This window comes from Euleptes europaea, chromosome 2, assembly GCF_029931775.1.
Source record: "Euleptes europaea isolate rEulEur1 chromosome 2, rEulEur1.hap1, whole genome shotgun sequence".
Classification (NCBI taxonomy): domain Eukaryota; kingdom Metazoa; phylum Chordata; class Lepidosauria; order Squamata; family Sphaerodactylidae; genus Euleptes; species Euleptes europaea.
Genome location: NC_079313.1, coordinates 24963335 through 24977689, shown reverse-complemented (window position 1 = coordinate 24977689; position 14355 = coordinate 24963335). Strand labels below are relative to the sequence as shown.

At 45.1% G+C, this 14355-nt stretch overlaps 1 protein-coding gene across 1 annotated transcript in view; it reads right to left on the bottom strand.

Moving 5' to 3' along the window:
• TNR (tenascin R) overlaps nucleotides 1-14355 on the bottom strand; it is a 105295-nt gene that overhangs the window by 37291 nt on the left and 53649 nt on the right. The window contains exons 9-10 of the mRNA XM_056844148.1: nucleotides 8823-9086; nucleotides 7214-7480 (exon numbers count right to left, since the gene is read on the bottom strand). Coding sequence (XP_056700126.1) covers nucleotides 7214-7480; nucleotides 8823-9086 — 531 coding nt within the window. The remainder of the gene's footprint in view (nucleotides 1-7213; nucleotides 7481-8822; nucleotides 9087-14355) is intronic.

Sequence of the window (14355 nt, the reverse complement as noted above, 5' to 3'; positions counted from 1 at the left end):
GTATTCTACCATCTACAGGTAAGCAACAAAAGGGGAGGAGGGGGGAGGGTAAAAAATGGCAGCAGGACCAAAGCAACCCCAAATATTAGGGCTCCACTTTTTTGGCCCCCATTTATTGCCACCATTTTTTTTGCTGGTAACCCCCTCCTCAAATACCAAAAAGGTATTTTTCATTTTTTTTAAATTGGCATATTGATATGCACACCTCTACCACCAACCCCCTCCAATAAACCACTTAAAGGTTTCTGTTATTGAAGAGCCATATTTGGCTGTCTACTGAGCTACATTAGGCTGTGAAGCTACAGGTTACAGAGCCTGCTCCAGTGCATATGTGTGTACAGAAGCAACATCTTAAAAAGCCCTCCCACAAATACTCATAAAATGCAAACTGACAAAAAAGGGAAAGTCACATATTAGGGCCCAGTACTAAAAAATAGGGACTGGCCATGCTAAACAGGAACCACTGGAACATGTGTATCAAGTGAGCTAGACATCAGGAAGCACCAAAGCTACCCAATTCATGTTGTTGCAGTCTCAAAAGTATATTTGTTTTATAGCACTTTAAAGGAACCCTGGGGATTGTACAGGTGCCCTGGAGAATGAAAAAGGTTGTTGAATCAGTTTGTCTGTGATACAGACATGTCCTGTGAACCTAAGGTGGTGGCTTCAGGGCTGCTGTTCAGTATTAATATCCTTTTCAAATATGATTTCAATGTCTGTGTTAGCCACAGGCCCTTGCTTACTATCTGAAGCTACCATCTAGTGCATTTTTATCCTGCCTTTCCTCCCAGTAGCTCAGAGCATCATCTCCCTTCCCTATTTTATCTTCATGACAACTCCGTGAGGTGGGTGAAGCTGAATGAAAGCGACTGGCACAGTGAGCTTCATGGCAGAGTGGGCATTTGAACTGAGATCTCCCAGGCCCTAATCCAACACATTGACCACTCTACCACACTGGTTACTTGTTGAGCTCATACAGTCCTGTTCGGAGACATGTGTTATACTAGATGAAGAAGAAACATGTGTTGAACAAATTCCCCTCACATGTGTTGGAAATTATCTATTAAGTAATTATTGCATTTACACTTTTTACGTTAAATTTTTTTTTTATGGAGGAACATTTACTCTTAACAGTCCCCCCTCCTCGTAGTGGGGGTGCAGATGAAACACAAATGGTTTCCCACTGGATCAGGATCAGGAGGAAACAGAGGTTTCCATGAGCAGGAACCTGGAATAGGGGATAAATGTTTCAGCAAGGCGCCAAGACAGGCACCAGCCCTACTGGAGTTTGGAGAGAGTTGTTGATTGAAGACTGGGACTGGAGACAGACAACTTTTTAGAAAGCAGGAGGTGTGCATTAGGGCTGTTGATTCGGTAAAACCCAAACCAGATAAAAGCCAAATAAATGCCAATTCAGCTTTTCCGGGTACAGGTTTTAAAAGAGTAAAAATAAAGGTGGGAAAAAGCCAAGCCGAATTTGGGCGATTCTCTGATAAGACGAAAAAATTCGGCTTATCCAGGTTTGGCTTTTTTCCACCTTTTCCCGCCTTTGTGGGGAGAAAGCTCTCTCTGGGGCAACCTACCTTGGCTTCAGAGACACCCAAACCGAGCAGGGGGAGGGGGATCAAGTCCCAGTGGCCAATAGGTGGCCAGAGCTGGTAGAAGAGCGTTCTTTCGCCAATCAGAGAAGCTGCATTCTCCCATTCAAACTTTTCTGAGTTGGCCAAGGGCTATAATACTCCCTGTTCTCTATTGGCTGTTGCTCAGTGCAAAAACCTTGGCTTTTGCTCCTGCTGCCTATCCTGCACAGTGTAATGACGTCAGGACATGGGGTAAGCTGAACAAGATATGGTGAGTGGGGAGAAAAGAGCTCAACACAGGGCTACCATTTTTATTAGCAGCCTCATTTTTATAACATTGTGTTTCTTCAGGGGAAAGTCATAAAGCTAAGAAAAGGCTATATTAGATGGGACTAGAATAGTGGTAGAGTCTGAGGTACCTTTTAAATGGCTCAATTTAAATAAAGAAAATAGATTCCTTTGAAATGTGGTGTTGGAGAAGAGTGTTACGGATTCCGTGGACTGCCAAAAAAACAAATCAGTGGGTTATAGATCAAATCAAGCCTGAACTGACCCTGGAAGCTAAAATGACTAAACTGAAGCTGTCGTATTTTGGTCACGTCATGAGACGACAAGAGTCACTGGAAAAGACCGTCATGATAGGAAAAGTTGAGGGCAGCAGGAAAAGAGGAAGACCCAACAAGAGATGGATTGACTCAATAAAGGAAGCCACAGCCTTCAATTTGCAAGATCTGAGCAAGTCTGTCAAAGATAGGACATTTTGGAGGACTTTCATTCATAGGGTCGCCATGAGTCGGAAGCGACTTGACGGCACTTAACACACACACACATCTCAGTTTTGCCCCTTCACTTTCACTGATGATTAAAATCCACAACAAATCCTAATTTTAAAACAGGCAGGGCAGAATTCTGAATATACCATACTCAGACAGGATCTGCCCTTGCTCTTCTGGCTCTATTGTCTCATTAGCCCATGCCCTTTTGGAATGCCGCTTTTACGAGGAACTTTGATCGCACTATATTTCCCCCCTTTTAATATGCAAATCCAATGCCTCTGTGACTGACATAATGCCTTTTTTACTAAGCGATAGGGACCCCAAGGCTACATTGTCAGTGGCAAGATTTGTTTCAATCCTTATATCCCTCCAACACTAGATATATGCTGCTCAAGATCAATTGATCAAGGAGCTTCTAAGGGATAAAAGGAAATTTTAAAACAGGGCAGACACAGCAGTATTATCAGGTGTCACTTTTCAGCAACTATTGCTTATTCCCTTGAACCTGACCATCATTTTTTTAAAGTAATTGTGTGGCTGTCGTTGCTGATGAGAAGACCTTAAAAATGCGAGTCAAAGCATAATTGTGTGTATATCTGCAGAGGTCTCAGAGGAATGGCTTTGCTCCATTTATCATAGTAATTGGCAAGCCAGTTAACTTGATTATACATTTCATTCCTCATTTAAGGCACTGATTTTGATGCCGCAAGGGGATGATGATTACAAAAAGCATCCAGAGATGCATCTAAGACAGGCAACAGGGGCAATGCTCAGCCAAACCTCCCATGTGCACAACTATCTTCCATTGTGCTCAAGAAAATATAGTTAACAGAGCTCTACAGCCAGTTCAAGAAAGCATCTGAACTACTCTACCACTTGTAGAGTAGTGGTAGAGGCCAGAGGTTTCCAAACTGTGCTCCAATGAGCGCTTGGGGCTCTACGAAACATCTCCTAGTGCTCCATTAAGAGATTGGAAAGAAAAATACTACTGTCATTCGGTTTAGTATATAGGCGCTAGGTGAAAATTAGTGCTCCGTGATGAATTTCTCTCCTGAAAAGTGCTCCATGACTCAAAAAGTTTGGGAAACTCTGCTCCAGGCAATAGAGAGAAGGAGGTCAAGAGCCACTGCTGAGACCTTCTAAGGTCTTTTATACATGGCTGTTACACTTGCCATCACTCCTCTGACGACTTTGGGTCTTTGTGTTGATTATGTATGCCGTTTCCGACCATCAGAGGTCGTCTCGCTCTCCCGCTGTGTTTCCCCACGTTTTGCCCACAGTCGCAAATTTGAGATAAAACAGGTCTCTGAAAACGCTGACAAAACATGGGGAAATGCAGGGGGAGAGCAAGGAGACCTCTGACAGTCGGAAACAGCATGCATAATCAACACAAAGACCCAAAGTCATCGGAGGGGTGACAGCGAGTGAAACAGCTATGCATAGAAGACCTGACTTAACTTTCTTCATTGCAACTTCTTTGGGCTCTACTACTAAAGACTCCAACTCGCCATCATTGTTAAGAAGCTATGCCATAATTACCCAGTAGAATCATCAGATTAGATGTTGCTTGTAAAGAACTTGGGGGGTGGGGTGAGGTTGAACCAGGAACCACAGAGGCTAGAAACTAGGCTAGTGAACCACTGTGGTCTGCATGTGCTCTGGGTCTCAGGGCCTTTTTTAGACACTAAGAGCAAGAGAAGTTTGCAGCGTCAGCTCCCTAAGAGTGCCTGGCAATAGGCCACAGCTGGGACTGGTATAAATACTAGAAGCCTGTCCCACTGCCCTTGCCTGGGTCTGAATTTTTGGATCTGAATTTTTGGATCTGAATTTTTGGATCTGAATTTTTGGATCTGAATTTTTGGATCTGAATTCTCAAAACTGTATTCATGGGGGCTTTTTGTCCCGAAGATCTTCCAGGACTACCTTGAGCTCAATTATTGATCCCTAGCAAAATATGGAGCTTCTGAGTCCCTCCCCCCTGACAACACTGCTTTTTAATTGGGTGCAGTGTATTTTTTTTAAAATACATCACCAGTTCTGCAGTGAGATTCTTGCATTAGTAATTAACTGCATGGTCATTTTACAGCCAAAGCAGGGACGGGTCCGGAAAAACACCTCCCCAACCAATTTGTTTCAGGCTAGCTCAATGCAGAGGTTATAAGAACAGAAAAACACAGGCAGGTTCATTTCCATTCCATCTTTCCATCGCAATCAGAAAAAAGGATTTCATGACATGTGTGTGTGTGTATGGTGGTGGTGGTGGTGCTGGGGAATCTGCCCAGCTGGGTTCATTCCTGATCTCAGGGATTTTTTTTTTTACTGAGCCCAGTAGCATTTTAACAAACAAAGCAGAGAATCATACCCAGGACACAAGCCTGTTAATTTTTTTGTCTGGTATATTTATTTTAGCAATAAAACAATGAATCCTTAAATAGAAATGATGACAACAGGAACCGAGGGGAAACTCCCTCCCCCCCTCCTGGAATCTCGATGGTTAATTGCCTGATTGGTGGTGGTGGTGGGTGATGCTGTGTCTTTCCCTCAGTTGCTCTTGTCTTCATTTATATTTAAAGATTCATCATTTTATCACTAAAATAAAATAAAAAAATTAACAGGCTTGTGTCCTGGGTGTGATTCTCTGCTTCGTTTGATCTTTTGTTAATTTGGGAAGATGCGGTTTTGATTAAAATGAACTTTCTTTCCCTAGATTTAACAGCCATCAGCTATTCATCTGCCATTATACACTTTTAAATAAAGGGGGAAATGAAGATTAATTTCTTCTTGACATCATAAAGAGAAAAGTTGCCTCGTCTCTCATGCAATTCGCCGATCTACTTTATAGCAGATAATGCAGTATCCACTTCTCAGAAAGAGTCATAAGCTATTTTATCCAGGGAGTGATATATTTATATTGTGCAGTATTATTTTGTGAATTTGCTAAAACAATGTGGGCTAGGGAGTCTACTTGATCCAGACAAAAGGGGCATTTGCATTCTTCTGCAATAATTTTATTGTACCTCCCTTGCGCCTTGGCTGAGTCTAAGGCATTACACCTTGCCAATAAAAAAGCTCATCTAAATTTTTGGATTTGTAACCAGCGGAAATAGTCTGGTAAGGAAAAAGTACCATCAAAGAGTATCTGCTAGAAGAGAGGTGAACATTTACGATTTTCGTCCGTAAACACTAAGAACCAATCCTCATTTAAGATCTTATTTTGTAACTGTTTACAGCTTGCTTTCCGAATACTATTCCTTGCAGCTTTCAATTGCTCTATTGGGAGGGAAAATCTTTTGTCTAACCTACTAGTCCAGGTGGACATAGAGATATCTGAGATTAACAACTGAAACATATCAGAAGCTGCTGATCGCTCAAAGAATGAGTACCAAATTTTAATGACAGATTGATATATAATAAATGATGGGTTTGGGGGGGAGGATGGGGTATGCCATAAAGTCTACCCTCCAGAGCAGCCATTTCCTCCTGTGGAACTGATCTCTGCAGTCTGGAGATCAGTTGTAAATCCTGGAACATCTCTAGACCCCACCTGAAGGTTGGCAACCCTAACAGGGGAATCTTTTTTTTTTTTTTTTGAATGACGGGACATTCAGTCAAGCAAGCCCCAACTTGCAATCTGAAGTGGAACAGTCCTCAAAATAGGTTTACCACCTCATTGAGAAAGAGGCTTCTTACTCTGAAACAGATGACGGTGGCTTTTTTGGCAGTGGTTTTCAGAATGAACGTGTGATAAACAAATCTGGCTTCTTGGCTGCTGTGTAGCTTTTGGGCTTAGCCAAGCATAAACATATAATCCCCTTTGTATTGCATTTGTGGGGGGGGGGCACCAAGACAATAGTAGGATGGTTGTGAAGATTCCTGTAGCAGCAGCCAAGAACAAATGAGCTGACTGGGAAGCAGAAGCTTTGGGATGTATCATGCTATTGCCGAATGGTATGTTTATGATAGCAACGAGAGACATGAAGCTAATAATCCCTTCAATCTACCGTGCCCAAATTGTGGCAGGGTTGCCACTAGGGGGAAGTGGCATCTTGGCCATTTTCTGGGCATGGAGTAGGGGTCATTGTGAGGTAATTGTGAATTTCCTGTATTGTGCAGGGGGTTGGATTAGATGACCCTGGTGGTCCCTTCCAACTCTATGATTCTATGATTCTGTGATTTTATGAGTATCTCACCAGGTTTGAACATAAGGTGCATTATCTTTTAGAATTAAAGCTTGAAATATATTTCACGCTTGCAGTCTGAAAGATTGACTTCTGGAGTGTGCAAGAGTCAGAATCGTTGCCTGTTTCCATATGAGTCACTTACCTTTATGCGCTTCCTGACTATAAGGAGACTATCTGAGAGCAGTATCTCATGCAGAGATGCAACAGGAAACATATAATTTGTATCTTAATCTTCCTCCAAGGAGTTTAGGGCAGCACACATAGTTCTCCCCTCCCCTCAATTGTCCTCACAACAATTGTCGAGAGGCCGAAGGTCACATAACTCACTTCATGGTTCAGTTGGGATTTGAATGCATATTTTCCTGGTCTTGGAGTTACACTCTAACCACAATGCCACACTAGGATCTGATCAAGAAGACAGGACATATTCTATTATTAGGGTTGCCAACCTCCAGGTAGTAGCTAGAGATCTCCCCCTATTACAACTGATCTGCAGCTGACAGAGATCAGTTCACCTGGAGAAAATGGCTGCTTTGGCAAGTGGGCTCTATGGCATTGAAGTCCCTCCCCTCCCCAAACCCACCCTCCTCAGGATCTGCCCCAAAAACCTCCCACCGGTGGTGAAGAGGGACCTGGCAACCCTATTCTATGATGGAGAGAACCTTTCTCTTATTACCTGTTGTGATGGAGCCGATGATGGGCTCAGAGCTGACAGGGCCATGCACAGCCACTAAGGACACCATGTACTCGGTGGATGGTTGCAGGCCAGTCAAGGCGGCATGTCTCTTGGTGGGGTCCAACATCACTTGCTTGGTTTCCTCTTTGTCTTTGGGGCTGTAATTCAGTATCAACTTATCTGCTGGAGGAGAGGGGTCACTCCAAGTGATGTTCACGCTGGAGGAAGTCACATGAGAAAAGTGAAGCTGCGTGATTGGTCGGAATCCTGAAAACAAGAACACAAAAGAGAGCTGCAGGCCTGAAAAATGATGGGCTGGGTCTTTTTCAGCCTTGAAACTCATGCAGGGATGATAAGCATTCAACACACAAAGCTGCCTTATATTCAAATAACTTGATCTATCGAGGTGAGTACTGACTACTCTGATAAGCACAGCTCTCCAGAATCTCAGGTCAAGATCCTTCACATTAGGGCTGTTGAAAAAAAAAATTCGGTAAAGTTCGGCTTCGGCAAAATTCGGCCCATTTAAATTCGGGCCGTGCCGAAGTCCGAACTCCCCCGCTTCGGATCCACGAAATTCGCACGAGATCCGGAGTTCGGGGGAAAATTCGCCCCCCTGCGGGCCTTCAGGAGGCTTCCCTGAAGCTGGGCGGGGGGGCCTTTAAACAGATCTGAGCCTCCTGGCCGGGAGGCGCAGATCTGTTTCCCCCCCTCCGCCCGGCTTCAAGGGGCTTCCCTGAAGCCGGGCGGGGGCCCCTTTAAACAGATCTGAGCCTCCTGGCTGGGAGGCGCAGATCTGTTCCCCCGGCTTCAAGGGGCTTCCCTGAAGCCGGGCGGGGGGGGCTCTTTAAACAGATCTGTGCTTCCCGGCTGGGAGGCGCAGATCTGTCCCTCCCCCTGGCTTCAGAGGGCTTCCCCTTTTTGGGGTTTTCATGGCAAGAGACTAACAGAGGTGGTTGGCAGAAAATTACACAAATTAATTATGCATTGTGTGAAGAAGTACTTCCTTTTGTCCTACGTGTAGCATTGCTCAATTTCACTGGATGATCCTGAGTTCTACTATTATGGTAGAACAAGAAAAAGTACTTTCTGTCCACTGTCTTCAGTCCATGCATAATTTTACTTCTATCTATTATGTGCCTCAGTCCCTTATTTTTCTAAACTGAGACTCTCTAAACGTTTTAGCCTTTCTCAATAGGGGAGGTGCAGCAACCTTTTGAAAATTGTGCTTGTCCTTTTCTGAACCTTTTCTGGCTCTACACTATCTTTTTTTGAAATCAAAATGACACGTTATTGTATTCTAAGTGCAGACTCATCACTGCTTTACGCAGGGACCCTTACAGCTTCCTTTTAACTTCCATCTCTCTTGTGATAATCCCTAGCATATAATATACCTTTGTCAGTATGCCAACTTGGACAGAAGCATTTGGGACACTTCAGTTTTTTTGGGTTTCTAGATAATTTGGTGCCATTTTTCAACCTGGCCATCACACCACTCACCCCTGTAGGACCAGTCCCTAAACAGAACCTTGGGGGAGACCCCATTGCTTAGTAACTCAAGTAGCTCAAGAGAACCCTGAGTACCTGACTTGGTGTAACCTGACAGTACCTGTAAACGCATCCACTGTCTTCTCTTGGCTCTGCTGACGGCCTCTCTCTGCAATGACAGAAATGGTATACTCTGTCCCAGGCTCCAAGTCCAACAGTGTAAGCTCAGACTTCTCTTTCGGCACGGTAACCTCAGACGCCATCCCTGAGGCAGGAGTGAAGATGACCCGGTAGTGATCAATGGGGCCCTTGGCTTTGGTCCAGGATACAGAGATGGATGTCTCTGTGGAAGCGGTCACAATCAGGTCACGAGGACTGTCAAGCTCTAGAGCAGGAGAAGAAAATTTTCAAAGGTAGGTCGTAACAAGCATTTTGGAAATGTATGGTAATGTACAAGTCTTAGGCCTTTTATGCATGGCTGTTACCCTCGTGATCACCCCTCTGATGACTTCGGGTCTTTGTTTTGATTATGCATGCTGTTTCTGACCGTCAAAGGTTGTCTCTCTCCCCCTGCGTTTCTGTGCGTTTTGCCTGCGTTTTCAGGGACCAAATGCGGACAAAACACAGAGAAACGTAGGGGGAGAGTGAGGCGACCTCAAAACAAAGACCCGAAGTCGTCAAAGGGGTGACCGCGAGGGAAGCAGCCATGCGTAATGGACCTTGGAGGACAAAATTCTTGAAATTCTACAGGAGATATTTTGTGAGGGTGTTCCATTGAAAAGAGACCATGGTATGTGAACTTGGCCTGAGCAGCAGAATGGAAGTGCTTGTCCATTCTGTCTAGAGCTGCCAGCAACTCCTCTCTGCCATCATATCGAAGGGTTGCCAAGACACAACCCAGAGAAGATGCCTGTATCTTGTTGTGGTTCATGGTCACCATGGAGGTGGGTGCTGTAGTCCTGTCCTGCCACCATGGCTGTGTACCTGCCACCTTTTGCTGCATTGTGGCTTGGGACCAAAAAGAAAAACGCCGTCTTGAAATCTGAAATCCATCAGTCTCTTCATGACATAAGAACATAAGAAAGGCCCTGCTGGATCAAACCAAGGCCCATCAAGTCCAGCAGTCTGTTTACACATTGGCCAACCAGGTGCCTCTAGGAAGCCACAAACAAGACGAGTGCAGCAGCACCATCCTGCCTATGTTCCACCACACCCAAAATAATAGGCATGCTCCTCTGATACTAGAGAGAATAGGTATGCAGCATGACTAGTATCCATTCTAACTAACAGCCATGAATACCCCTCTCCTCCATGAATATGTCCACTCCCCTCTTAAAGCCCTCCAAGCTGGCAGCCATCACCACATCCTGGGGCAGGGAGTTCCACAATTTAACTATGTGTTGTGTGAAAAAATACTTCCTTTTATCTGTTTTGAATCTCTCACCCTCCAGCTTTAGCAGATGACCCCGTGTTCTAGTATTATGGGAGAGGGAGAAAAACGTCTCCCTGTCCACTTTCTCCAAACCATGCATAATTTTATAGACCTCTATCATGTCTCCCCTCAGCCGCCTTCTTTCCAAGCTAAACAGCCCTAAGCCTGCTGGGTCAGGCTTAGCAACAAAAGGTGACCCAATATAATTGGCTATTAGTAAAAATGGATACTAGTCACGATGTATTCTCTCCAGGATCAGAGGAGCATGCCTATTATGTTAGGTGCTTTGGAAGAAGAAGAAGAAGAGTTGTTTTTTATATGCTGACTTTCTCTACCACTTAAGGGAGACTCAAACTGGCTAACAATCACCTTCCCTTCCCCTCCCCACAACTGACACCCTGTCAGGTCGATTAGGCTGAGAGAGAGTGACTTGCCCAAGGTCACCCAGCTGGCTTCGTGTGTAGGAGTGGGGAAACAAATCCAGTTCACCAGATTAGCCTCTGCTGATCATGTGGAGGAGTGGGGAATCAAACCCGGTTCTCCAGATCAGACTCCACCGCTCCAAACCACCGCTCTTATCCACTACACCACACTGGCAGGTAGGATAATGCTGCTGCATTCGTCTTGTTTGTGGGCTTCCTACAGGGACCTGGTTGGCCACTGTGTGAACAGACTGCTGGACTTGATGGATCTTGGTCCGATCCAGCATGGCCTTTCTTATGTTCTTAAGTTCTAATATGTATTGGGACCAGGGCTGGTCCAATGTATTTTGTTTCCCCAAGTAAGGTGCACCCATCCCCTCCTGGGCTTGAGTAACTGGTGGCTTGAACAGAGGAGAAGAGTTATTACATAATGGTGGCGGAAAGTGCCATCAAGTTGCAGCTGACTTATGGTGACCCTATAGGGTTTTCAAGGCAAGAGGCAAACAATGGTTTGCTATTGCCTGCTTCTACATAGTGATCCAGGACTTCCTTGGTGGTCTCCCATCCAAGAGAGGGAAGGCATCTTGGGCATTTTCTGGCCATGGAGTAGGGGTCACTGGGGGTGGGAGGTAGTTGTGAATTTCCTGCATTGTGCAAGGGGTTGGACTAGATGACCCTGGTGGTCCCTTCCAACTCTATGATTCTATAATACTAACCAGGGCTGACCCTGCTTAGTTTCTGAGATCTGATGACATTGGGCTAGCCTGGGCCATCCAGGTCATTATTAAATAATAACAAATAATAAATCCAAATACAGCCCCTTTCTCCAAATATCCAAGAGATCCTGTGATACTGTGCACTTAGACTGGCCATCAAAAGCTAATATAGAACAAAAGTGTATTTTGGTAGAAGTAATAGAGCAGTATGATCCAGGATCTAGGAATCAATATCCCAGAATGCAAAGCCAAGCTTTTATATTTGCAGCTGTGATCATTGTGTAAACACTATATAAAGGCAGCTGTTTGAAATTCTACTGAAATGCTGGCTGTAAATGCTTCTAAAACAAAATAACAGTTTGTTAAAAAAAATTTTTTAAATGACCAATTTCCTCTATTGGAATGATGTTAGTATAATCTTTTGAATACTGTTTTCTCCAGTGTGGAAAAACAGCTCAGGCTCAGACAGGGCACCCTGTCTTTATTATGCACCTCAGCTGCTCCACGGGAGACCCAGGCAAAGTGCTCTTTCGGAGGGAAAAGGGGTCTTGTTAGGGTCTCAGCCTGCGTCCAGTGTGAACAGCAAAATAGTCTCCGGCTGAGCTTTCCCTCTAAGCACCTCAGCTCTTTACTCCCATTTGCCTCAGCTCTTGCATAGGAGGGAGCAAAGGAGATGCAGAGGGGAGAACACCAGAGGGAGATGGGGTTAAAGAGCCCTTCAGTGGGTAAGGCTGCTATTGTGAACATTTAACCCTTGCTCAGTTTATAGGGTTGCCATGTCTCTCTTCACCACTGATGGAAGGTTTTTGAGGCAGAGTCTGAGGAGGGTGGGGTTTGATGAGGGGAGGGACTTCAATGCCATAGAGTCCAATGGCCAAAGCGGCCATTTTCTCCAGGTGAACTGAGCTCTATCGGCAGGAGATCAGTTGTAATAGCAGGAGATCTCCAGCTACTACCTGGAGGCTGGCAACCCTATCAGTTTAAAATATGGTGCCCATCAGGGAGCAGAGGTGGACAACAGGTGGATAACAAAGCAAGAGGGTTGCCAGCTCCGGGTTGGGACGTACCTGGAGATTTTGGGGGTGGAGCCTGAGGAGGGCATGGTTTGGAGAGGGGAGACACTTCAATGCCATAAAGTGCACCCAAAGTGACCATTTTCTCCAAGTGAACTGACCTCTGTCGGCTGGAGATCAGTTGTAATAGCTGGAGATTTCCAGCTACCACCGTGAGGTTGGCAACTCTACAAAGCAATGTTAACCTGATGCCCAGTGGATGTGATCAAATTTGAATCAAGATGTCATAGCAGTTTGGGCAAAATGTCTCCTGTAAGTTTCCACATTTTCTCTTGTTAGGTTCTCTCTGGAATGCACATGTTTAAGAATACGGAATTTGGCTATCCCTGTCACAGAGTATAATGCAGATTTACATGCCTGTATTACCTGCCCTCTCAGAGCTCATCCAGCTTTTGCTGAAGCCCCACCTGGCAAACGTACGGTGTGTGATCAATGTGCAAAGCAGGAGAGAACAAAGTTGACTGAGAGCCACTTTAAACAATCACCTTGCCATTTTTATTCCTAGAAATGGGCTGCAAGTCATTCCTATGCTGAAGAGCCAAGTTAGATCATTGTACAATGAAAAAGGAAGTTCTATCTCTCCTTGAAGACATGGAGCCAACTGTCTCATATAAAGTTGCCCTCTTTGCTCTAGCAGCAAAGAAAATTCAGGCCAGGCTGGCCCAACACATTAGAATCAATTAGAACTGAACTGCAAATCCCATTTACATGTGGTTGGCATGGTAAGAAGTGAGATTCTCTATTCACAAAAGCGACCTCTAACCAGGCAAGTGTCTATGACTTGAAGTTATGAGCAGCTGTGGGTTTTGGTGGTTAAATGTTAGATAATTTTGATTGCAAACAACGTTTTATGCTCTATCTATACTTTGATAAGTTTGGCGGTTTAGAGAATTTTTCTTTCTTTCTTTGTATTTTAATTTGGCACTAAAATGTAAATGTAAACCTATATGTTATCAAAGATTGTTACATCATTTTATAGTAATTTTAGTCCAATTTTTGTAATGGCCTTTGGCCACATGCAATAAACCTGAACCTTGAAGAAGAAGAGTTGTTTTTTATATGCCGACTTTCTCTACCACTTATGGAAGAATCAAACTGGCTTACAATCACCTTCCCTGCCCCTCCCCACAACAGACACCCTGTGAGGTAGGTGGGGCTGAGAGAGCTCTAAGAGAGCTGTGTCTAGCCCAAGGTCACCCAGCTGGCTTCATGTGTAGGAGTGGGGAAACTAACCCGGTTCACCAGATTAGCATCTGCCACTCATGTGGAGGAGTGGGGAATCAAACCCGGTCCTCCAGATTAAACTCCACTGCTCCAAACCACCGCTCTTAACCACTACACCATGCTGGCTCTCTATGCTGAACCTATGCTGAAGACGGAAATGTTGGACAGCTGTGTACCTGCATCTGCATGCAAATCGGATTCAGAGACATGATGGACATTCTCCCCAAGTGTCGAGAGAAGAAACGAGAGTCAATTATGCTTCCCCTCCTCATGTTTCTACCTCATATCTGATAGGGTTGCCAGGTGCCCGGTGGTGGCGGGCAAACCCCCAGCCATTTGCCCCTCTGCCCGCCAACCACCTGAGGGTCGGTGGGCAAACGTGCACGCGTGTACACACCACGCACGGGGCACTTCCGGTTTACAACCAAACGTGCCGCCTTGTGAGGGGCCTTTTCCTCTTAGTTTGAGTGGCAAAGGGCCACATTACCACTCAAACTAAGAGGAATAGGCCCCTCGCAAGGCGGCACTTCTGGTTGTAAACCGGAAGTGACGCGCACGTGCACAATCCCAGCAGCAGCAACATAGCCTCCCGCCAGAGGAGAGAGGGGACCTGGCAGCCCTAATATCTGAAGGGGGGTGGGAGGGACACGCACGTGCCTCACGTGGAGAGAGAAACCTTCTCCCAGTATGGAGACAGAATGGGGGAGATATTAATGTTACTGTAAGGTCTGAGTTCACCTGTTGAATCCCAATCACCAAACGTCCAGACAGGGTATTCTAAGAAGCA